Source organism: Bos javanicus, chromosome 21 (assembly GCF_032452875.1).
Source record: "Bos javanicus breed banteng chromosome 21, ARS-OSU_banteng_1.0, whole genome shotgun sequence".
NCBI lineage: Eukaryota > Metazoa > Chordata > Mammalia > Artiodactyla > Bovidae > Bos > Bos javanicus.
In genome coordinates, this window is record NC_083888.1 from 41,166,151 (window position 1) to 41,193,237 (window position 27,087).

A 27,087-nucleotide genomic window follows, 5' to 3' on the forward strand; every position below is an offset into this window, starting at 1 on the left:
AATGCAAAGTGAAAGTGAAGACACTTCTCGTCATGTCCGACTCTTAGCGACCCCATGGACTGCAGACTACCAGGCTCCTCCATCTATGGGACTTTCCAGGCAAGAGTACTGGAGTGGGTTGCCATTGCCTTCTCTGAAACACAGCTAAGCACATGAAAGACAAATTGCTAAAAACAAGTTATAAAGTCTTAAGAATAGCCAGAGGAAGAAAAGATTCAATATACACAAAGGAACAAGATGAAAAAATAAGGCAAACTTAACAGTATATAACACTTCGCACATCCAGTGACAATGGAATATCTCTTCAAGTACTAAAAAAAGGCTGGCCAAGAATCCCTGCAGGCACTGAAAATGTCCGTTAAAAATCAAGGCCAGGACTTCTCTGGTAGTCCAGTGGTTAAGAATCCACCTGCCAATGCAGGGGACACAGGTTTGAACCCTGGTCCGGGAAGACAGAGCAACTAAGTCCATTCACCATAACTGCTGAGCCCACACACCCTAGAGCCCATGCTCTACAATAAGAGAAGCCACTACAATGAGACCACGTATGGAAAAGAAGCCCCTATACTCCAACTAGAAAAGACCATGCGCACAGCAACAAAGATTCAGTACAGCCGAAATAAATAGGGGGGCAAAAGCAGTCCAGTGGTTAGGACTGCTGCCACAACAGGGGGCACAGGTTCGATCCCTGATTGGGGAACTAAGATCCCACAAGCCATGCAGCATGGCCAAAAAAAAAATAATACTTTCAGACAAATAAAATTCCGAAGAATTTTCTGCCTTGTCTTGTCATTTTCTAAATAATGCATTTTGAAGAATAAAAGTTTAATTTTAATGAAAACAATTTACTGATTTTTTTGGTGGTTGTTCTTTTATAATATAATCTTTTAATGTCCTATCTAAAAAACCTCTGGCAGACTCAAGGTCACTAAGATTTTCTTTTTTCCTCTATAAGCCTTACAATTTTAGCCCATAAATGTTAGTTCATGATTTATTCTCTGTTAAAAGGGGCGAGATTTCTTATTTCTGCATATTATCCACTTGTTCAAGCATAATTTTTCAATCACCCTTTACTGACTGAATGACCTTAGCACTTGTTTGAACAATTGACTGTATATGTGTGGGTCATTAATCTATTTTTACACCACTAGCACACTTTCTTAGTTACTACAGCTTTCTTTCAAAGGATGCTTTGGCTATTCCAGGTTCCTATAATATAAATGTAGAATTTGCTTGTTAATTTCTACAAAGACTGTTGGAATCTGTAACCTATCTCTTGAAAGAATTCCAAGGGGATGAACCCCGATAACGCTTCTTATTTGGTTTATGTTAAATGTCCAGTAATTTAGGAAATATACACATTCATCCTTAACCAGGAAGGATTCTACAAGTACAATCCATACTCTTATCATTCTCTCAAAAATAGTATTACTCAGTCGCTAATACTTAGGAAGCATTCACTAAATGGCAGGACTTAACCCTTGCTGGCACTCGGTAGAGACAGATAAGGTGTATTTTTTGACATGCAATCTAAAACAAGAATTATCAATAGGCACTGAAACCAGTGGATAAAAGTTCAATGAGAAACAGCATATCTCCACAGTCTCAAAATTATCTCCCCATAAATTACTTACTAATTACAAAAGGAAAAAGTATCTTTACAATACAGAAACCTGGCAGAGGCAAACATGACAAACGGATCCAAGTTAACTATCAGCAGGAGAGCAAACAGACATCATATGCCTCTTAGAAGGCACGTTTTAAACAGTAGTAAATCGCCGTAACATCACCGTAACATCACCACAGTAGCCTTTCTGCTAAAAACACACAGCTTGAATCAAATCATGAAGAAACATGGCACAAACACAATGTAAGGATCATTGTCCAAATTAAGTGATCTCTCCTCCTCAAAAACATGCCAGGGCTATAAAACAGAAAGCTCAGAAATGGAACAACATGATGACTAAATGTAATGTGCTCCTGGACTGGATTCTGTAAGTGTGAGGTGGAGAGGTACGCAGGTTGTTAGGCGCAGGCGGGGTTTGCTATTAGAGACAACAGCAAAGTGGAATAAGTCTCTGGATTAGATTAATATTTTTTTATAAATATTAAATTTCCTGATTTTGATAACTATACTAGGATTATATCTGGAGAAGGAAATGGCAATCCACTCCACTCCACTCTTGCCTGGAAAATCCCATGGACGGAGGAGCCTGATAGGCTATAGTCCATGGGGTCACAAAGAGTCGGACACGACTGAGCCACTTCACTTCACTTCACTTCACTAGGATTATATAAGACAATGTCCTGGTTTTGTGGTGAAGAATTTAGGTATAAAAAGGGACACAATGTATCCTATTTCTCTTAAATAATATATTTTATTCTATTTATTTTTATTTCTGGCCATGCTGAGCGGCTTGTGGGGTCTTAGTTTCCCAACCAGGAATTGAATGCAGCACTAGGTAGTGAAAGCGCAGAGTCCCAACCATTAGACCACCACAAAATTCCCTCAAATAATATATTTTAAACGAGCATGCACATACATTGTCTTTGTAAGTAATTAAGCAAATGGGGCAAAATGTCAGTAGTTAGTGATTTTGAATAGAGAATATCCTGATATTCTTTATATGCAACTTTTTTGCAAGTTTTAAGTTTTATTCATGATACATTTTAAAAGAAAAGTGACCAAATTTTTAAAAACTACAGTATGACTCCATATTGCCATTATTTTGTCAAATTGTCAAAACCTGTCATGATTGGAACTACATTTCTTCAAAAGAAAACCCTATTCCTGATAGATACTATTGCAATCAACATCACTCACTTTTTCTGGTTTTGATTCCTCTTCATTCTCATCATCAGAGGAAGGACCTGCCAAAGTGGACACTTTGCTAATAACACCAAGTCTGGCTAGCTGATCCAAAAATATATCGCCACCTTTATCTACTAAATCCCTTATGATTTGCAAAGCCAGCAAGTGGCCATCATCATCATCCTGGGGAGAAAAAGAAGGAAATTAAAAGAAAATGGTAAAAATAAGTTTAGCTGCATGGAATAGGCAAATGCACTCATTTGCACAGACAAAATGATTTAATTAAATTAGAATGCAACTAATTTTACTACTATTTAATGAAATTAAAACTACAGAAGTTTCAAAAAAGACAATAAACTTACCTCTTGATCAAGAACAGTTGCAGTGATTTCCACTAGTACTGTAGGCAAATTGTGACCAACATCAGAATCACAAACTTCTTTTAAGAGTGCTTCAGAGCAAAAATGAATCATTTTTCGAATCAGAGCAAGACTTGCTTTCCTTGAAAAGAAAAAAAAAAGGACTTTTAGGTAGCCATAATAAGCTAAAATTTAAAAAAAAAAATTAATGAAAATTAAAATATCCAATTTAAGTTTTAAACAGTCTGCTGAAAATATACTTAATATAAGAATACTATTAGTAAGAACCTACTGAATAGCACACGGAACTGCATTCAGTACTATGTAATGACCTATATGGCAAAATAATATTTTTAAAAAGTGGATATATGTTTATATAACTGCCTCACTTTGCTGTACAGCAGAAACTAACAACATTGTAAATCAACTATACTCCAAAAAAAAAAAAATTTTTTTAATACAAAACCAAAGACAATACTAAAACTAGGTACACATTCATTTTTTAGGTAATTTCATTTTTTATTATTAATTGAGCTCATTAAAACAAATTATTTTTGTGATTTACTTACATGTGCTATGTCATATTTAAGCAGCATTAACATTCCATGATAATTTTAGAAAATCAAAAATGGCACAATTACTGATGAATGGTGTCTATAACTCCAAATACAAAACTCTTAAAACACCTGATGGTTTATATTGAAATCAAATTTTTAATTAAGCATTTTCGTCCTTTGTCAAACTTAAGAATGTTCATTATAACTATATTCTCTAAATAAGATCCTAGTAACCCCAAGCCCTCAAATATTCCCACTGTTAACACCTTGCATGACTCCTTTCCCTTCTATTTATCTACTGCTTTGCTCAGAGCATAGGAGATACTCAATAAAGTCACATAAAATAACCTCAACTTTATAATAAGCAAATTGTTCTTTTAAAATAGAAGAAACACATAACCACAGACATTAAAATGATAATACACTGGTCTATTACATAAAAGTTAGTAATTCATTTAACACACGTTTTCTGAGCATCTACCAATAGTCTGAGCACCAAGCTGTAGATATCATTGCCCTTGAAGTGACTTCTCCACAGGAAAGGTGGAGAGGCAAAAATCACGACCGAGATCTAAGAGAGGCATGTGACGCAGATGTATTCCCTCAGAATGTGGCCTTCATGTATTTCACAACTCTCCCTAGGTGAATTTCATAACACTATGCATTCCTTAAATTTAAAATATCCTTTATTACAAATTCAAGTACATAATAGAATACAGTAGGCAAAAGGAGGACAAACTGGCCTAACTGGATCAGGTCCTTCTAGTGTTTGTTAATACCTATGTATATATGGTTGTAAAATCAGTATTTATGTATAATAATAGTTTTATGTTCTGATTTATCTCAATTAAAATAACATAAGAACATTCACACGTTGTCTACCTATCTGGCTACTATCACTATCATGCTGAAACATTATGAGCCAGAACACGTGTATGTATTTTAAAAACTTTACATGTCATTTAATCCACCCAACAAACCCTATGAAGTAGTTTTATTAGCTCAGTTTTACAGAGGAAAAAAAAAAGGACACAAAGAAAGGTAAGTCTACTAAGGTTAGAGAGCTAATAAATTAAGAGCCTCAACTCAAACTAATCTCTTAACCAATTCACCATGCATAATATACATAAAATAAAATTGTCCTATTTAACAGTATTATATAAATTGTGAGCATTTAGCTTACAGACTTTTCAATCAATACAATAAATAGTATTATTTTTATATTATTAATATATTTAATACTATTATTATTTCATATACTGTATATTATTTTTATACAGTTTTATTTCTTCAGTAGAGGGATTCTTTGATCCAGGAGTCTAAACATTTTCATACATACTGAATGTGCATCAGTATGGAATCCATACTTGGCAAACGGATTTTTTAAAAATCTATTAAGTGACAACATGGATGGACCTCAAGGGCACTGTGCTAAGTGAATAAGCCAGAGAAAGACAAATACTGCCTCATTTAACCTAAACACAGCTTTAGAGTGGAGACAGAGAATAAAACAAAAAGCTCAAAGACCAAGATTTCAGACAGTATAAACTCTATGAAGACGGTAAAACATTATGATTGACATGAAAAATGCCTTAGGGGTAAATTTAAATGGGGTGAATATCTGTCACTGGACATAAGCATTTGAACTGAGGCCTGAATGAAGCAGCCCGCCATTCAAAGGCTCCGGAGACTGATAAGTCTCCACCAAAGTGAGCTAAGTGCAAAAGCCTCAAGGTAAGAATGGACATAGGAAGTTTCAAAAACAGAAAGAAGGTTAGCATAGTTTAAGTGCAGTAGACTAGGGGTTAGATAGTACTAAATGCAGTCAGAGAGCTGACTGGGACTTAAACAAGACACCTTCACAGCCTGAGTGTTAAGGAGTTAGGTTTTATTTAAGGCCAATTAAAAACTACTTGGCTTCCCAAGTGGCTCAGCAGAAAAGAATCCGCCTGCCAAGCAGGAGATGCAAGTTCAATCCCCAGGTCGGGAAGATCCCTGGAGAAGGAAATGTCAACCCACTCCAGTATTTTTGCCTGGAGAATCCCATGGACAGAGGAGCCTGGCAGGCTACAGTCCGTGGGGTTGCAGAAGAGTCAGACATGGCTTAGTGACTAAAAGAAGAAGAAGCTACTGGAGGGTTTAAATCAGGTGATGTGACATGATTTAAAAATGAATTCAGTCTAATATGTAGGAACAGACTGTAGAAGGACAAGACAGAAAAAGAGGAGAAAGACTAGGTAAAAGGCAAGTATAGCAGCCAAACTACAGACGATGGTACTTTGGACCAGAGTATTAGCAACAGATGGACAAACATGGCAGACTTTAAAAAACACCGTAGAGGGAGAGCCACCAGGACCCATGTCAGGATGAAATGACCCATAACTTCATGCCTTTGTACATATTCTTGTTCACTGACCCTTCTAAATCTATCTCCCTAGAAAACTTCCAAGTATCCTTTAAACCCCAACTGAAATCTCATTTCTGCATAAAATCTCCAATTTGCCCAGCCAATTAGTTATTAAATCGTTTATTTCCCAGGGAATATATGTTTAATCTACCACTTACCACTCTATATTATCACTCATGTCTTCCTTATTAGCTTGCAAGGGTAAAGAGGGCCAAGTCCTAATTCTCTGGGTAACTCCTCTAGTGGCCGGCTTACACTGACTCTATCAAAAAGGCCTCCTAAAGCTCAATAAATGTTAGCTGTACTTAAAATTTTTCTCTAGAGTTGATATTCAGAGAGTTACAAAAACTGTGTTAGGTTAGTTTTCTTGACTTTCTAAACTACTTCTCTTAAGTCAGATCATCAGAAGGAAAGATTTAATTCTCCAATCTAATTTTTATTCTTACCATACCTTTTCAATATTAAAATAATATCACATTCTTCTGGAAAAGGGAGATAGATAAAGCTACATAAATAGTAAATACAGATAGTATGAATAACTACCTTATTGAAGGCAGCATAGTCTGTTGAAATGTTTGTGCAAACACTGGCAGTAACCTTTTCAAGTATATAGGTGCCATTTCTGGATCTCCTTTTGGCTCATTACATTCTTCTTCATCTTTATTTGTATCTTTCTTTTTCTTATCATCCCCTTTATTAACTGGACACATCCAATCACCTATAGACAAATATTGTTCAATAAAATACATTTTTTGGAAAATTTTTCAGGGAAAAACATATTAAAATGTACTCAATGATAGCTATCCTAATTAACAACAATCAAATTAGCATACTGTATCTATCAAAGTGGAGAAGGCAATGGCACCCCACTCCAGTATTCTTGCCTGGAAAATCCCATGGACGGAGGAGCCCGGTAGGCTGAAGTCCATGGGGTCGCGAAGAGTCAGACACGACTGAGCGACTTCACTTTCACTTTCATGCATTGGAGAAGCAAATGGCAACCCACTCCAGTGTTCTTGCCTGGAGAATCCCAGGGACGGGGGAGCCTGGTGGGCTGCCGTCTATGGGGTCGCACACAGTCGGACACGACTGAAGTGACTTAGCATAGCTTAGCATAGCATCTATCAAAGATGTTCATAAAAATACTAAAGAACATTAGTACCTCCAATGAGTTGAATCACAACTTAAGGAGATAATTTTGGATACTCTCAGTTCAGTTCAGTCACTCAGCCGTGTTTGACTCTTTGTGACCCCATGAAAAATTCCAAAAATATTTCAGAGACTCTGCATTCATCTACTTTGTGAAAACTTAAAAATTTGGTCAAAGTATTTTGTCTACACAATAACCAACTATTCTTTATGACATTCCCACACCCTTAAACTTGTGATTTGGTCTTTTTGGAATCATGCAGCCACAGTCTCAAAGAACATAGAACAGTACACTGTTACAGGTTTATCAAATATAAGAGTGTGCGTATAAAATCACTTGACTTCAAGGAAATTATTTCCTTATATTAGGTAGTACATTTGTCTACAAAAAGCTACTTTTATGGAAGTGAAGCTGAAAAGTAATAGCAGATGGCATAAAAGGAAAGATACTACTACTCACCTGGAGACTGAAGAATAGCTACTACTTCACTATGGCCCCTTTCCCGAGCTTTATCTAATGGAGTTTTCCCATCTTCATCTCTCAGATCTGGATTTGCACCATGCCGTAACAGAGTCTAGAAAAGAAAAGCATTTAATATGGATGTTAGTGATCAACACCTTATTTCTTCAATGTACAGTTCTGCAACCTTCAACTGCATCCACATCCTTCATAATGCAGATTTACAGAATCACTTAAGCAGGTTATCAATTCAAACCTCTGCCTTTGCTCACAACTCTAAAGTTGTTTATTTATATCTTGCAACACCTTATTTCTTCAATGTACAGTTCTGCAACCTTCAACTGCATCCACATCCTTCATAATGCAGATTTACAGAATCACTTAAGCAGGTTATCAATTCAAATCTCTGCCTTTGCACACAACTCTAAAGTTGTTTATTTATATCTTGAAAAAAGTATAGATTAATTTCACTTGGTTATTTATTAACATCTCAAATTAAGTTTGTTCACATCTGAATCTGTCATCTTCTCCATCAAGCCTCTCCTCTCAATTTCTTTAACAGAGGTACTAGCATTCAGTCTGTACAACAGAGAATGCTGTCATCTGTGCCATGAAGAGTTTAGTGACACAGAGTTTCTGAGAGTGCCCTAGCAGACAGGATTTTTCACCCAAGTTACTAAAATCCATTCCACAATTTTTGTTGCATGGACAGGTAATAATAACTATGCTGTAACTTCTATCTGGCCAACACCAATTCTAAGACTTTCCTATTTAAAACATGTTAAAATGTGTATGGTGGGAGGTAGTATCTTGGAATCAATTAAAAAACAGAAGAACCTGTGAAGAATGATGTGTGTGTGTGTTAGTCGCTTAGTCGTGTCCAACTCTTTGCAACTCCATAGACTGAAGCCCACCAGGCCCCACTGTCCATGGGATTCTACAGGCAAGAACACTGGAGTGGGTTGACACTTCCTTCTCCAAAAGGAACTATCGAAAGAAAAAAAGTGAAGTCGTTCAGTCGTGTCCACCTCTTTATAACCCCATGGACTGTAGCCTACCAGGCTCCCGCATCCATGGAATTTTCCAGGAAAGAGTACTGGAGTGGGTTGCCATTTCCTTCTCCAGAAGAATGATAAAACATGTTAAATGCTTAAGACCCTGGCTGGCACAGAATAAGTGCTTAATGAGTACCTATTATATCATTATTAGTAATGGCAGCTATAGTTCATTATGGGCTAATATATAATCAAAATAGGTTAAGATTAGATGCAATTCATTTGGCTCTTTCTCCCTCTCAGATACCTGTAACTGAAAACCAGCATGGGTTAAAAAAAAAAAAATGCTCAATAAAATTTTTTACTACCCTTGGAAATATCATTCCCTCTAAAAATTAACCAATTCAAGCCAACAGATGTTGAGCTTGAAGAGATCACCTAGAAGGCTAAGTTATTAACAAAAAATTTTTAACAACATAAACATGACAATAATAGCAGCTACCATTTAAGTGTCTACATACAATGTGCCAACTACTCTACTAAGTGCTTTTCATGTATTTTTTCTCCTAATCACAATGATAATGCTAGAAGGGACTTCCCTGGTGGTCCAACGGTTAAGACTGCACTTCCATTGCAGGGGGCACAGGTTTGATACCTGGTTCAGGAACTGAGATCCATGGTGTATATACATATACAATGAAATATTACTCAGTCATAAAAGAGAATTAAATCTTGCCATTTGTGATAACATGCATGGACCTTGAGGGTATTATGCTAAGTGAAATAAGTTGGACAGAGAAAAATAAATACTGTATGATCTCACTTATGTAAAGAATCTAAAAAATAAAGGAACAAATGTAAAAAACAGACTTGAGCAAACTCTGGGAGATGGTGAAGAACAGGGAAGCCTGCTGTGCTGCAGTCCACGTGGTCGCAGAGTCAAACACAACTGAGCAACTGAACAACAACAAAAGTCCTTTGCTAGTGTAAGAATCAAAGATATTATGATTCTTCTGCAAACAGAATATCTGCTATATTGATAAACAGAAGTAACAGAAACATGTATAAAGCTATTCATTACCAGGAGAAAGAAACTGGGGGGAAAAAACAAGTTTTCAGCAATAGCTGACTGGTTGAATACATTTGCACAGGTTAAGTATACAGATGTAACAAAGATCTCTATGTACTAATAGGGAGAGATCTCAATGTGTATCGCATATGCACTTAGTCACTCAGTTGTGTCCGACTCTTTGCGACCTCATGTACAGTAGCCCACCAGACTCCTTGTCCGTAGGCTTCTCCAGGCAAAAATACTAGAGTGGGAAGCCATTCCCTTCTCCAGGGATCTTCCCAACCCAGGGATAGAACCTGGGTCTCCTGCCTGGCAGGAGGATTCTTTACCATCTGAGTCACCAGGGAAGCTGGTGTATCATTAAACAATAATTAAATACTAACAATTGTATTTTTAAATGAAAAAAGCAAAGTATAGATCAGTATATATGTTACATTTTGTATTAAAAAAAAGCATATATATTCTTGCTTGTACCTGTATTAAAAAAACCAATGAAAAGATTTAAACGGAGGCAATGAAGATAGTATGTAAATATGGCTTCTCCAAATAAAAGTTTTTATATTATTCTAATTTTAGAACAATGTAAATATTAAATATTAAATTAATAATTTAAAAACTTGGATTTTACCTTTGCTACTTGAGGTCTTCCAAAACATGCAGCATAATGTAATGATGATGACCTTTGACCTCTATTAACATCAGCACCTCTTTCACAAAGAAATTCTACCTGTAAAATAATGGAGACTCATAAAGTTGCCTTATTAACATTTGTCTTTGATTTAAAACATTAACTTTTATTTATTAGCTTACCATTTCCTGAGTTCCAAATGCAGAAGCCCAGTTTAATAGAGTTTGACCTACATCATCCATAAAATTTACTTCAAAGGCTGAAAGTTTAAAGGAAAAAAATAAATCTTTTTTAAAGGCAACAAAATAATAATGAACTTTTCTAAAGTGGGAACCATTTAAAGATTATTATTAACTGTTATTAACAATCACTAAATAGACAGCCAAATTTAAACATTTAGGTCAACTATACACTAGTAAATAATCAGCAAATTCTGCTAAGAAAAAGTATTCCAAAATTTTTAAATCACTGGGGATTCACAAGGCTAAAGGCTTAAAAATAAACATAAGAAATAAAATAACTAAATATACAATAAAACTATAGAGTATTAGTTGCCTCATACTGTAACTGAGGAAAAGAAGCTAAACCACATCTATACTCAAAACAAAAGTCTGATGACCCAGAAGATCTTTTCTTTTTATTATAACATCTCTCTGTTTATTTGTTTTCCCCGTGCTGATGGCTCATAAAGAATCTGCCTGCAATGTGGGAGACCCAGGTTCGATCCCTGGGTCAGGAAGATCCCCTGGAGAAGGGAATGGCAATCCACTCCAGTATTCTTGCCTGGAGAATTCCATGGACAGATGCTACAGTCCATGGGGTCACAAAGAGTCAGACACGACTGAGTGATTAATACTTTCCCTTTTGACTTTCATGCTGTGCAACATCCAGGATCTTAGTTCTCTACCCCAGGGATCGAATCAGTGCCCCCTGCAATGGGAGCACAGGGTCTTAGCCACTAGTCTGTCAAGGAAGTCCCACAGAAGTATCCTTCACCAGCTTATATTTGCTGATCAGCTCATGAGGCAGTCTAAAAAAATGTATATTATATGTATATTATACATAATATACAAAAGTGTGTATTATGAAAATTCAATTGTGTCAGTTTCCATTAATCCTAAGAAAACAACAGCCCTCAATTCAATCTGTGCTTAACCTTAGACTTGGTATGACTTCCTTCTGGCAATAAAACAGGTTAATTTCATTTACTCATTCAAAAACCATTTATTCAGATCTTACCATGCACCAGACTAATTTATATACACAGGGAGAGGAGATATGGAAGACATTGGCCATTCTGTTTTCTGACACAACTGCTAAAAATATTTAAAAATTAAAAAAAAAAAACGCCTAGAAATTAAACATAATTCCTTATCTCAGTTTTCTTATGTTTTAAAAAATATTTTCCAACCTCCTGTGTCGATTGCATCTATAAGTGCATCAGTATCTTTACTTCGAATACAGTCTATAAGCTGCCGATGTGAGCGCTCCCCAGAACTATCCAGTCTCCGAAGTCCTGGGATTCTGCCTGTGGATCCAGCACTAGATTTTGGCAAAGCCTTTCGTCCTTCGAATAATAGCACCAAGAGAAGGTCAACCAAACGCATGGTATCAAGCACACATCTTTCATCACCCTGCAATGCACTTTCAATTGAATCTGGAAGCTCTGACCTCAGGAGATCCTAAAAAGAGAATGGGAGAGAAGAAAGTTTTAATCTATTCTCATTATATAAAGACACTTATTTGAAAAGATTAAAGAAGGAAAAAAACCACTCTTACGTGCGTTACTACTGGAGAGCCTCTGCAAAGTGTTGAGAGCAGACTTACAATTGTTGACACCTGGTTACTCAATTTGGAATCTGCAGCTGTGGAAGGTGCTCCTGTGGTGCTGCGACTGGGTTTGCAAGCTGATGATGGCCCTGATATAGTACCACCAGCAGCAGCCATTCTAGATAATAGCTCCTCAGTTAATCCATGCTTGGCTAATGGAGCTGGGTCAACACCACGACGGGTAAATCGGTCAGCTAGTGATGCAAAACATCGCAGAGCTCCATCTGAAACCTAATGATGTAAAGAATATACATGTAAATAAAATTCACTTAAAAAGGACTAGTACTGTGTATTTCAACAGTGAACTATTAAGAAAGGCAATTGCAGCAAAGGATACCACCCATCTAGATTTGAATCCTGGCTCCTCATTCTGGTAACTGTATAACCTGAGAATATTACTTAACTGTTCCTCAATTCACTTATCTGCAAAGTGGGAATAGTAACAGTACCTATAATTCATTGTCTAAGCTCAAAAGAGATGATACATGTAAAGAAACTAGAGGAACAGTAAAAAGCTCAATAAATCTTTACCATTATTATGTATAACTAGGCCAAGATAATTGATGAATAGCTGAAAATAATTAACTGAAATTAATTAACTGAAAATAATTAACATCGAAATGGTAAAAAGGTACTAGAAGTCAAGTTTTATTTTCTAAAGATGATAATTTAACAAAAATTTACACATTTAAAATTTTAAAAACTGTTATTTTACTTGAATGAAAACTACCCTTTTAAGTAAGCAAAATTGTGCTGAGCCAACAAATTTCACTGGGTATTAAGTGTAGCTTTAGAAATCATATATTTCTAAAATGTTTAAATCTTAAGAATAAACCCATGCCACTTTTATAATTTAAAATGTCTCACTGCCAAAGAAACAAAAAGATTACCATATAGAAATATAAAATGAGATAAAGAGAAATTATCTCTACCTCATCAAACAAAAAGTTCCAATTACACTAAGGTTGACCCTGAAACAACATGAGTTTGAACTGCATGGGCCCACTTTTATGTGGATATTTTTCCCCACTAAATTCATACTACAGAACTATACAATCCATAGTTGGCTGAATCCATAGTTTTGGAACCCCAGATAGGGATGGCAGACTATAAAGTTATGTGCACATTTCCAACTGTGCAGAGGGTCAGCACCTCTAACCCCCGGGTTGTTCAAGAGTCAACTTTATATCATAGTTACAACCAGAGGACACTATAAAATCACTTTTTGAAAATAAAGTACACAGAAGCTATTTAATTACCTGATGATCTTCATGTTTTAATAAACTAGACAGAGATTCTACACAAATTTCTAAAGAAGAATCTTGAGGTTCCATTTTGCCACAGAGTCTTGACACCACAGCCATGGCAGAGTGCAAGGTGTCTTTATGAACCAGGTGTCCACTATCACGAATGAAGGTAAGCACACAATTCAAACCACCAGCCTCGAAGACTGCTCCTGATTCACGAGTGCATATTAGTTCTAAAACCTACAGTAAAATAAAATAAACAGAAGAATACAGTAAGTTCAATTTTCATTTTCAAGACTGACAGAACATGATACACCCTCCAAATATATTAGAAGTCATTTAAAAAGTAAGGGCAGGGTCTGAGAAAGGGTGGGTGTGAGGGGCAGGAGCTATATCTGGCTGTGAAGATGCCAAGAAGTAGTCCCTGAAATAGCCCAAGAAGGTGACCAACAAGATGGACTGGAAAGATACAGCATTCAAGTTGAAACAGAAATTAGAACAGAAGAAACTCAGGGAGTAGGCCCCCTGGCCACAGGTGGAATTAAGAAATTGGGCAGAAAGCTGTCCCTTGTGCCTGAGGCAATGGTGATTTTTAATTCCATTCTTATTTAAACATCCAGATTCCCTGCCATACAATGCTGCTATCAATAGCTAGAATGAAGTCTTGGAGCCTATTGTACACACTTAACCTTTCATTAAAAAAAAAAAAGTGAAGCAAAACAGAATAAATTAATTTTAATATATTTTATTTAACACAATATGTCCAAAGTGTCATTATTTCAACATGTAATCAATATAAAAATCATTGGTATCTTTTGTGCATTTAGTCTTCAAAAACCCATGTATATTTTAATTTGGGGCAGCCACATCTGAAGTGTTCAACAGTCACATATAGCTACCATATTAGACAGCATAGGTTTAGGTGGTGAAACCTGTATGGCAAGCTAAGAACTACAAGTAATTTAGCAAAAGTCTATAAAAGTCCTAGACATTAAAAAAACAAATCAATAAATGCCAACTATTCATTATCTTCACACATACTCTACGAATATTAAGACATTATAAATCACTTTGGGGGCAAGTTTCTCTGAGCCCACCCATGTGTCTATCCACAAGCACTGTACTCTTCTTCCTCCTAATAAACACCTTACTTGCTTCACTATAAAAAGAAATTAAAAATACATTAAAAAAAAAAATCACTTTTTGGAACTTCTCTGTGACCAGTGGCTAAAACTTCACACTCCCATGCAGGGGACACCAGGTTCCCTTGTCAGAGAACTAGATACCACATGCTGCAATGACAGTGTTTTGCAGGCTGCAAGTAAGGATCCCACAGCTAAAAGACCCAGAGCAGCCAAATAAATAAATATTTAAACACAAATAAATAAAAGTCACTTTTATTTTCTAAATTATATGATATTTAATACGTTCATATAACTAGAACTAGGGTCCATAGTTCTTACAGGCATACCAGAAATTTAGACTTTATTCTGTAAGCAAGAAAAATGTTTCAAGCAGGAAAAATAATATGATTGGATTCCCAGTTAATAACTGGGGAAAACAGGGTTTAAGAAGAGTGTAGAGGCAAACGCAAAAACTCAAGCATTAATATTCCTGAAAGGATGAGGGCTTAACCAAGGCAATAACGGCAGGAACAAATAGAAGAAAATAAACTAGAAAAGCACTTGATCATTAATTACATGTGTGGAGTGGAGAAAAGCAAATAAAAGATAAAGTACAGGTTACTGTCTAAAGTGACTGAGCACAAGTTGATGCCACTTATCAAGAGAGGAGTTTATCTGTAATGAAAGACAATGAATTCAGGCAACAGGTGAATATGTCCAACAGGCCTTTGAATATGGAGTCTAGAACTTGAGAGAGAAGTCACTTCTAGAGATAAAGATGTAAAGGGCATATATTTATATATGAATGGTACTGATGCTCATAGATGAGACTGTCTAGGCAGATAGACAAATCTCATCTTAAAGCTTAAATATATAGCTTTAAGAAGGTAAAAACAGAACCTTAGGAAGTACTACCACTGAAGAAGTGAAGAATGAATTAATAATCTGCAAAGGAAAAAGAGAAAGGGAGAGCAGGGTATTAGCAGATAAGAAAAAGTTTGAAAATATAGCTCAGTGAATATATGCAATGGATTAAAGTCCTAGTTCTGGAAGAAAACTGAAGTGATGTGAGCAAGAGGGGAAAAAACTCTGAACAGAAAAATGGATACCTCTTCCTCTGAGGCCAGACACAGACAGAAATACATCGATATACACAGAGAAGAAAGTCAAGATATTAAAACCTATAAAAACAACTCTCAAAGCATGGGGAAGACATTTTCAGGGGTCCCTGTTTTTTTCATACGACTATAACAGTAATTGTCTTTTTCTTTCTTATTCCTTTAGGAGTGTAAGGTAGAGTTTTCTAAAAGTGATATGAATTGAGATATAGCAAAAGGCTGAATGCAGAAGCAGATATTAGGATCTGGCTGTCTTCTATTAAGTCACAAATTTCAAACGAGACTCACAAAAATGCTTAACAATGCTACTTTTCTCATTAAATTTCTCTTTCTTCGGGGTATATTTTCATTAAAAATGTAATGTATGTTAACACATACTGAGCTTGTTATTTTATGATAAATGAATAAATGTTTCTAGAGTCTGTTTTAATATCTAAGATGGTAAATAGAAACAAGCAGAACCTACATAAACAAAAGCTCTTTGCAGGTCCTTAATACTTTAAGACTTATAAAGGGATCCTGAGGCAAAAAGTTTGAAAATTGCTAAACTAGTGATAGCATATTAAAAAGCAGAGACATTACTTTGCCAACAAAGGTCTGTCTAGTCCAAGCTGTGGTTTTTCCAGTGGTCATGTATGTTTGTGAAAGTTAGACTGTAAAGAAAGCTGAGCACTGAAGAATTGATGCTTTTGAACTGTGGTGTTGGAGAAGACTCTTGAGAGCCCCTTGGACTGTAAGGAGATCCAACCAGTCCATCCTAAAGGAGATCAGTCCTGGGTGTTCATTGGAAGGGCTGATGCTGAAGCTGAAACTCCAATACTTTGGCCACCTGATGTGAAGAGTTGACTCACTGGAAAAGACCCTGATGCTGGGAGGGACTGGGGGCAGGAGGAAAAGAGGACGACAGAGGATGAGATGGCTGGATGGCATCACCGACTCAATGGACATGAGTTTGGGTAAACTCTGGGAGTTGGTGATGGACAGGGAGGTTTGGCGTGCTGCAATTCATGGGGTCGCAGAGTCGGATACAACTGAGCGACTGAACTGAACTGAGAGCAGCAAGAATCATAAAAAGGAATGAAAATATTTAGGAATTTTTTTAAAAAAAGTGAATCACATAAAGTCTAAATATGTTCACTAAGCAGCTCCAATAAACTGCTTACCAGTACTGATGCTTTTAGAGTCACATAAAGTTAATAATTAGTCCCACCAAGAATAAAATGAAACAGCTAACTCTAACAGGAGTATAGCAAAATAATTAAATTCACAGGCCCTGGAATCAGACTTCCTAAATCTTCAAATTACTCATCATTGAATCTTGGCTCTCTGCCACTAACTCCCTGTATCACCCCAAGCAAGTTACTTCATCTCACTATGCTTGTATTTTTTTCACCTACAAATATAAGTGATAATATTAGCAGCACCTACCTCATACAGAGTTGTCATGAAGTTAAATGAGTTAATACATGCAAAGTGTTTAGAATGATGCCTAGTAGATTACTGTTAGTTGTCCCGGTCATTAACACATGCATATAAAGTCATTTTGGATAAGATCAGAAATAACCTGTATCAACGGGTTAGAGGCTACCAGAAACCAAACAGCACTGAGGCAACACAGAAAAGCACTATCAGTGACCTACAATTCTTCTTTAAAGATTTCTTTCCCCAAGGCATATGGGATCTCTTTTGGTACCACAAGGACTATGACTTCCACTGTTTTCAACCACTCTCAGTAAAAGCTGATAATGAAAAGAATTTCATTTTTTTTTCTTTTTTGCAAAGTGTACTTTTCACTCTCTGAGAGATCTTCAAATGTACCAATAAATAATTGAGACTTACCTTTACACACTGTTCAGCTAAGTCTCTGCTTGTTCTGTTGTTAAGTTCAACCACAACCAAACGATTGCAAAGTGCTTTTATAGCTCCATCTACCCCAACAATCCTTCGGGTGCATTCTGCAGATACATCCAGGTAGTATGTTATGGCACGGGCTGTTACCTCCAACACATTGTCTGGAGCACTTTCATCAAGAAATATTTTGCAGAGGGCTGGTAAGAAAGTGCGAGGAGGGCATCTGTAGTGAAAGAAATCATATTACACCCAGGATTACTAAATTCTTAACATCCGAAAGTCACCAATGTAACAGATAAGAAAAACTATCACATAATACATTATATTCAATACTCCGTTCCACATGTATATTAGGTAAGATTTCTCATATTGCTTTTGTTGCCATAATAACACTCACATGCTAATTTCATCATTGCTGAAAATATCAGGTTGTAAACAGTTTAAAGTAGCAGCATTAACTTGAAACCATGTTCAAAAAACATTCCTATTCAATACTCAGCTCCAACATCAACTCTCTAAAACCTTCCCTAACCTCTCCAAATAGTTAAGTGGTACTTTCAGGTTCCTAAAGCCTCATAAAAACTGTACCCACACTGTTTAATGTATCATTTTATTTCCTTATTTACATTAAGAGTTCCTGAATGCCAGGAACGTTGTTCAATTCATGTTTTACAGGAATTGTTCAATTTATGTTTCATGGCAACAAATGCTGATTTGGGGTTTAACAGACCAGGGTAAGACCCAGAACAACAGCTGTGTAACCTTTCTGGTCCTATTTCCTCATTTGTAAACCAAAGATGATATCTATAAACAATATCTACTTTATATGGATGTTATGAAGATCTGATAACATTATACACATTAAACACTTAGCTCAGTACCTTGGCACCATATTAAACTAATTAACATTAGCTCCCCTTCCCTTCTATGAATAGCTAATGTGTGCTATATAAACCTGCATAAGACAGCTTTATCAAAAGCACATTTTACATTTTTAAATCAACATTTTATCAACACCTAAATGATAAAAAAACCCACATAAATTACATTTAGTAAAGATCGTAGTTATATGCCATCAAACACTTTAACCTAGCTGCATAAACTGAACTTTAAATGATCTACAGACACCACCAAAGGCACTATAGTCATTCCTCCATATTCAAAAAGGAAAGATGTCAGGGCCCCCTGTAGATACCAAAATCTCAGGATATTCAAGTTCATAAATTAAACAGTGTGGATACAGACAGCTTACTGTATTCTCAACATTTCGGCTGAATTGTTTTTCATCCAAATTTTAGTCTGCACATATCTTTAGTAGTTTTAAAAAAATATCTGTATGAAAGTCAAAGTAACTTTGCCCTTTCTAATCTGCTTGGATGATGTTCACTTTAGGGGTCCAGCAGCAGGAATATTATCAAAGATAAAGACCTCTTGCATTCAGTGATTAGACACAAGTGGGTTTTACTAGCCAGCATCATTGGCAACCTAGGTCACATCGTTTTGTTGCTGTTGTTCAGTCGCCAAGTCATGTCCAACTCTTTGTGATGCCATGAACTGCAGCATGCCAGGCTTCCTGTCCTCCATTTTCTCACGGAGCTTGCTCAAATTCATGTCCACTGAGTCGCTGATGCCATCCAACCATCTCATCCTCTGTCTCACCCTTCTCCTCTCGCCCTCAATCTTTCGCAGCATCAGGATCTTTTCCAATGAATCAGCTCTTTGCATCAGGTGGCCAAAGTATTGGAGCTTTGGCATCAGTCCTTCCAATGAATATTCAGGGCTGATTTCCTTTAGGATTGACTGGTTTGATCTTGCTGTCCAAGGGACTCTGAAGAGTCTTCTCCAGCACCACAGTTCAAAAGCATCATTTCTTCAGCGCTCAGCCATCTTTGTTTTTTAATTAATTATTTTAATCGGAGGCCAATTACTTTACAATACCGTGGTGGTTTCTGCCATACATCAACATGAATCAGCCACGAGTGTACATGTGTCCCCCTATCCCGAACCCCCTTCCACCCCTCCCCGATCCCATCCCTCTGGGTTGTCCCAGTGCATGAGTGCCCTATTTCATGCGTTGAATTTGGACTGGTCATCTATTTCACATATGGTAATGTACATGTTTCAATGCTATTCTCTCAAATCATCCCACCCTCACCTTCTCCCACAGAGTCCAAAAGTCTATTCTTTACATCTGAGTCTCTTTTGCTGTCCTGCATATAGGGTTGTTGTTACCATCTTTATAGTCCAACTCTCACATCCGTACACGACTAGTGGAAAAACCATAGTTTTGACTATATGGACTTTTGTTGGCAAAGTGATGCCTCTGCTTTCTAATACACTGTCTAGGTCTGTCATAGCTTTTCTTCCAAAGAGCAAGCGTCTTTTCATTTCATAACTGCAGTCACCATCCACACGGATTTTGGAGCCCAAGAAAATGAAATCTGACCGTTTCCACATTTTCCCCATCTATTTGGCATGAAGTGATAGAACTGGATGCCATGATCTTAGTTTTTTGAATGTTTATTTTTAAGCCAGTTTTTTCACTCTCCTCTTTCAGCTTCATCAAGAGGCTCTTTAGTTTCTCTTCACTTTCTGTCACTGAAGTGGTATCATCTGCATATCTGAGGTTGTTGATATTCCTCCCAGCAATCTTGATTCCAGCCTGTGATCCATATCCAGCCCTGCATTTCTCATGACATACTCTGCATATATGTTAAATAAGCGAGGTGACAATATACAGCCTTGACATATTCCTTTCCCAGTTTAGTTACTTGTAATTTTTCTGAGGAGGAGGATAAGATTAGATTATGGAAGATAGTCCAGTAGTTCTCAGGGAAGATTGGAATGACTAGCATATTGAAATCTTGAAGCATTTTTACTGCTCTCTGCACTGGCATATGTAGTATGAATATACTGAAGAGATAAGATTGTAAAAGCGTTAATACTACTGAGAAACAACACAGTCTTATTAAAAAGTAGTTTCCCCACCTCCCCGAGAAAACAGTAGTTTTTGAAAAAAGAATAAAAAATTTTGAAGTTGACAGTCGTCACATTAAATGGCAAGAATGGATCTACCATATGCTTTATATTAAGAATAAGAAAATTGTTCATCTATCTTATGAATGGTATAAAAAACTAGTCATCAAAAAACAAAATTTGACTAGTACAAAATTTGTATTAGTCAAAACAAAATTTGACTAGTACAAAAAACTAGTCATCAAAAAACAAAATTTGACTAGTACAGAATTTGTACTAGTCAAAACAAAATTTGACTAGTACAAAAAACTAGTCATCAAAAAACAAAATTTAAGAGAAATGTTCGGTATAATTATCTATATTTCATGGGGAAATGTGGTATCTTATTGGGGGAATAAACTATGTTCCCTGCTCGTGTTCTTGAACAATTTAAAGGGATAATTAAAAAACAAAAACCAGAAAGTTCTAAACAGATTCTCAGCCTTTAACTGTGATTAATTTTATTTCTAAGAGAAAAATAAAAGTATTCTGCATAAGTAAAAGCTTATTTTATTTCAGGTATAATGAAAACCTGCTTTGGGAACTTTTCAAAGGTGTGGTATAAAATATCTATTGTAAACTTCTGGCTGTTGGACAAGAAAAAAAAAATTTGTTTTCCTAGCTCCTGAGTTACTTTTTCAACCATGAGAAAGTATTTTAGGCATATTCACTAGTTTTTCAATTCAGAAACCAAAGCAATTTACAAAAACCCCAACAATACAAATTAACTATAAACTGAGCAAAAGAAGTAGAGAAAACATGTAAAGAGTAATTAATGAATTCTGAAAAGTACAGAATAGTTGAAAGAACTATAGCTATATTACTTGAAAGTTCATATTGCAACTAAAACAAATTATAACAAGTGTTGTTTTTTTTAACATTCTGCTTGATAGCCTGCTTTAAGACAGTTATCATGATATAAACATTTATAAGGCCTTAAAACCATCTTTTTACTTGTTGGTTAGTATCCATTTCTTTCTATCATTTCCAAAGTAACCCTGTGTTGATAAGAAGCACTTGACTGTGTTCTTATGAACAAGACCTTCACGTTTCTTTCCTTTTTCCTGGGCTATAACCACAAACACAACTTTTCTTTGGTGTGAATCCATGTTAACAGATATGAAGAAAAAAATTTACATAATCAAGAAAATTCAATGAGTTATTTCACACCTTGTCTTCAATTTTCTCTTGGCTTAGTGACTCCCTTGGTTTTCCATTCTAGCCTCAGTTCTAAACTCCCTTCTCTTATCTAGTTGATCTCATCTATTCCCTTTGTTCATACACCATAGCTATAAATCTCATCTACATACTCCCAAAATATTATCTCTACTCCAGACCAACTAAATCACGATCTCCATTTAGAATTATCACAGGCATATTAAAATGCTAATGCTATGCTATGCTAAGTCACTTCAGTCATGCAGGACTCTGTGTGACCCCATGGACGGCAGCCCACCAGGCTCTGCCGTCCCTGGGATTCTCCAGGCAAGAATACTGGAGTGGGCTGCCATTTCCTTCTCCAATGCATGAAAGAGAAAAGTGAAAGTGAAGTCGCTCAGTCATGTCCAACTCTTAGCGACCCCATGGACTGCAGCCTACCTGGCTCCTCTGTCCATGGATTTTCCAGGCAAGAGTACTGGAGTGGGGTGCCATTGCTTTCTCTGGCATATTAAAATAAACTGGAGTGGGGTGCCATTGCTTTCTCCGGCATATTAAAATAAACATATTCAAAACAAATATGCCTCCATCCCCAATCACTGCTTTGCAAATGTCACAACCAAACAGAAAGCCAGAAACCTGACAATCATCCTTAGTTCTCCCCCTTAATTTTGCTCACGTTACACATCCAATCCATTAGTTAAACCCCAATAACTTTCTCTCTAAAATATATCCTAAGTCTGTCCACTTCTCTCCACACCATCTTTTACAAACCTAATCTAAACTAACTTCAAACTCTTGTTTGAACTACTGAAATAGCCACCTGGACATCCACATAAGAGATGTTTCACACCACTGTTGAGGAAGGTATTTCTAGAGGGAAGAGGAAGTCTGTCTGGAATAATGTGTAAGAGCATGAGCAAGACAAAGAGAGCATTTGTGTAGGGGCGTGTCCCAGTAATGAGCAACTGATACAGACAAGGGAAGTGATCAAATAAATAAGTATATAAATATATTGAGGACAATGGGAGCCAGATTTCTCATTGTAGCCTGGAGATGGAAACACAAAAAAGAAAACTAGAATGAACCCTGTGGTGTTAGATTTGAACTGGGGATGAACTCAGCGGGGATGAACAGATAGAAAGATAAAAACAAACAGATACTAATGTGTGAGATGATCCCTCTGTCTAAAATGCTTTTCTCCCAATTTTGCCCATGGCTGGTTCTTTGTCATCCTTCCTGTGAGCCTAAATGTCACCTCCTCAATTTCAGGGTTACCTTTTCTAACTACTCAAAACAGGACTCCTGGGTTTTTTTTTTTTTTCTTTTGGTTTTAATTTACTTTGACAATTTATATTTGTATTTCATTTTCTGTTGTCCACTATAATTCTCTCCTAAAAATCTGCAAGCTCCTTGGGAATAGAGTTGTATTTCACACCGCACCCAACAGGGTTCTCTGCATATGGGAAGATACTCAAGTTTTATTTGCTGAATGAATGATATCAAGAAAAGGTAAGAACTTTCTTGCTTATAGAAAGAGAAACCAAACAAAAAGAATCCCATCAGCTCTCTTAGTGATCTGCTTCTTCATCCTTACGCCCAATGCCTCTCTAACATGTCTCCACTCCCCACACACAAGCCCAATCTCCATCAGGTCTCCTTCCCCTGCCCCTACCCTTCCCACAACACAAAAAGTGAATCCACTTTTATCTCTCATTTTCCATAGAACTGTTCTGAATTTCAATTGTGGTGGTGGTTACACGACTCTGTGTTTGTCAAATCCATATGTAATTTAAATAAAGTTAAGAGCAAATTAAATTGCACGTATACAATAATCACAGTCCTTCCTGAACATACTGAAAGAATACATCTACGGCACAAAAGTTTAGATGCCTCACAATTAAAGAGTTATTACAACTTGTAAACTTGCTAAATATTTACCTCTTATATCATAGGTAGAAATTACTTTTACATATTAAATCCAATCTAGTACTATACCAGACCAACTTACAGACCCAAAGGTGGCCAAATTAGGAAAGTTTAAGATCACTCACAGTCTCCACGGAACTACTGTCAGACCAGTCAACCACAAAAATGAGACTAAGTAGAATCTTCAGATGAATCCAACTTAAGCAAGTTTCCAAAATACTACCTGCAATGACGAAAGAATCTTTCCCTAATGGAAGCAGAGATAACTTAAAACAAGAACAAAAAGTTTCATGAGGTTACAAAGAATTTCCCTTGAGAACTGCAATATCTTCTATACTATTACTACCATATGCTTTTTCCACACTATATCACTTGGACTTGGGCCAAGATTTCAGAAGATGTACAATACTAAGAAAGCAAACATTTTAAAAATAAAGTTATCTATAATAGTGATGTCTTACTGAATATAGCCTGTAAATTGAACACATCACTTACTTTTAAAAAACTAAAAATTTTAAATGTAAAAGATTAATAAATTTTATTTCCTGAAGATAATAAATAACATCTTTTGACCCCACTTTATCTTTTATTCCATTCTTGCCCCTGCTCCCATTCTGGACTTTGTATTTCTTAACTAACAATAACTCCTGGCATAACAGTTGAAAATTACAGCTTTCCCTCTAAAAGAAAAAGGAGTAAGTCAAATTCCAGTATGTAGACTCTGCTGTTGTTCAGAATTTCTTCAATGTGTTCAGTATCTGGATATTAGCTATTGTACACCAGGCATTATGCTTAGCAATGGAAAACAAAAGTAATAGTGTCTATGTGTGAGATACAGCAGAGGTCTTTGAAGGCACCTAAATTGTACTCACTAGGTAAAGAGCACAACAGATTTTATAAAAGGGAATGATACATTCAAATCAGTATTTTCAGAATATAGTCAATTACACTTCAGTAAAACTGGGGGGAAAATACCATAAAAATATTTTATGACTGTAGCTCTGCGTATTGTTAGCTTATAGGCAGGGGCATCTGTTATGAAGTCACTAGCACTACATGAACATAATCATTTCCCCAAACCCATTCTCATTGTTACCATTCCTTTAAAATCTCTTACTTGAGGGAGAAAACAGATGTCATCGGACAGAAATCTCTTCAAGTTTTTCCCATCAAACCTAAAAGTCTTCATCTTTCCTGCCTTACAATTACCGTAAGTCTATCTCATTGGAAAAGACTCTGATGCTGGGAGGGATTGGGGGCAGGAGGAGAAGGGGACGACAGAGGATGAGATGGCTGGATGGCATCACCGACTCAATGGACGTGACTCTGAGTGAACTCCGGGAGATGGTGATGGACAGGGATGCCTGGTGTGCTGCGACTCATGGGGTCGCAAAGAGTCGGACACGACTGAGTGACTGATCTGATCTGATCTGATCTCTTCATCAGTACATCAGAGCTTTGACACTCTGTGTGGGATTTTTCTGACCAACAGCTTCAGCATTATTTGACAACATACTAGGAATGTAGAATATTAGTCACCACACCAGACCAAACGAATCAGAATTTGCATCTTAACAAGATCCCCAGGTGATTCACAGTATGCACATTACAGTTTAAAAAGCACTACTACTGACAGCAGCCAACGCTCTCCCAGTTTCTCAGAATCTGAATACTATGAATTCTCTATTCTCTCTCCTCTGTGACCTCTAAAAGAAAAAGCCCCACACTATTTTTCCCAATACAACCTTCTCAAAAAAGTTTTCCACACTCTGGTCTCCATTTCCTCCTGTTACTCCTCAACCCATTCAAATCTGGTCCTCAAACCACTCCACTCAGCTCTCATTAAGATCAATGATCTTGAGAATGTTGCTAAATCCAAAGGACATCTTTGAGTCTTCACCATACTTGACCTTTCACCCGTATTGAGCACAACTGTCCTTTCTCTTCTTTAACCACTCTCTTTCTTGTGTTGACATGTACACTAATGATGTAAAAGCAATGGTGGATAAACTCCTGGTGCTTTAGCATGAATCAAGGCAGCAGCATTAAACTGTACCATTGGTAATCGTTTATTTTCATTGCCAAGCTATAGCATGAAAAGAAAGGTCAACTTCACTACTTTAATAAAGCAAATATATATATACATATATTTTATTAAACCTCAAGCCTTTTTTAATTAAAAAAAATTTACAATATTGTGTTGGTTTCTGCCACACAATCTCAAATCTTTTAATTTGTATTTTTTTAATATCCTACTTAAACAAATAGGAAGTAAGCATAAAGCACTTCTGCATACTCAAGAAAGATGGTTGTGTCAAGGAAATGTAGTTTACAACTGCTGGAGAGTTGAACTGGCCACTTGTTTCATGCAACATCTTTTTTACCTGAAAGAACTTTAGACAAATTGTGGTTACTCAGACTTGGATATCTAGCAAACATTTTTTCAAAAATTAACCAAGCAAGCATTCCACCTCAAAGAAAAACAACTGACAGTATTTGCTGCCAATGATAACATTCGAGCTTTCAAGCAAAGTTACAACTTTGAAAAACTTGCTCCTGCCACCATGAGCTTGACAGATCCCATTATTTGAAGACTTTTCTGATTAAGTACTTATAATAACAAATATGAGTTTGTGACAGTGTAGAATGGTATATGGCAACACCAGGAATATCTGTATAACTCAGCAGATCAATATTTTTCACATGACCAGTGCAAGATCTTTTAAACTTACACATGGGTTTAAAAAAAACAAACAACCCACTCAAAGTACCAAACAATAGATTAGTACCAATAGATTTTAATCTACAAGAGTATACAAGTTCATTGACATGATTTCAGAATCCACATTATATTAACTCTCAAGAAACTATCACTTTGCCCACTTTGGGTATGATATCAAATGAGTATGATATCAAACTATACATAATCATGCAAAGACATCATTACAACATTCCTCCCTTTCCCAGCTACATCTATTGGAGGATGATAATTTTTTCATATATTGCAATCAAAACAACATAATACAACAAAATAAATGCAAAGCAGATATGAGAATCTAGCCAAATCCAAATTCATGATCTCTACCCCTCAAAAACATGGTCCTCCTGGGAATTTCTTGGTGGTCCAGTGGTTAGGACTTAATGCTTTCACTTGCAGGGGGCCGGTTTCAATCCCTGGTTGGAGAACTAAGATCCCACAAGTCATGTGGTGTGACCAAAAAAACCAAAAACGAAAACATGGTCCTCTTGATTTTCTCTCTCACTGAATGGCATCATCATCCATTGTAATCTGAATTATCCATGGTACTATCTTCTTTCTCACTATGATATCCAATCATTCAACTATTTGACTATTCTACCTCCAAAATCTAAGTCT

The 27,087-nt window shown here is 36.4% G+C and overlaps 1 protein-coding gene across 9 annotated transcripts in view; it reads right to left on the minus strand.

Annotated features, from left to right (window-relative positions):
* The window catches only part of HECTD1 (HECT domain E3 ubiquitin protein ligase 1), a 77,713-nt gene that overhangs the window by 44,313 nt on the left and 6,313 nt on the right, over positions 1-27,087 (minus strand). For all 9 annotated transcript variants that reach the window (XM_061394079.1, XM_061394077.1, XM_061394074.1 and 6 more), the window contains exons 3-12: positions 17,598-17,832; positions 13,529-13,756; positions 12,219-12,500; positions 11,851-12,121; positions 10,622-10,698; positions 10,440-10,538; positions 7,745-7,859; positions 6,679-6,853; positions 3,175-3,313; positions 2,825-2,995 (exon numbers count right to left, since the gene is read on the minus strand). In XM_061394079.1, the coding sequence (XP_061250063.1) occupies positions 2,825-2,995; positions 3,175-3,313; positions 6,679-6,853; positions 7,745-7,859; positions 10,440-10,538; positions 10,622-10,698; positions 11,851-12,121; positions 12,219-12,500; positions 13,529-13,756; positions 17,598-17,832 (1,792 nt within the window). The remainder of the gene's footprint in view (positions 1-2,824; positions 2,996-3,174; positions 3,314-6,678; positions 6,854-7,744; positions 7,860-10,439; positions 10,539-10,621; positions 10,699-11,850; positions 12,122-12,218; positions 12,501-13,528; positions 13,757-17,597; positions 17,833-27,087) is intronic.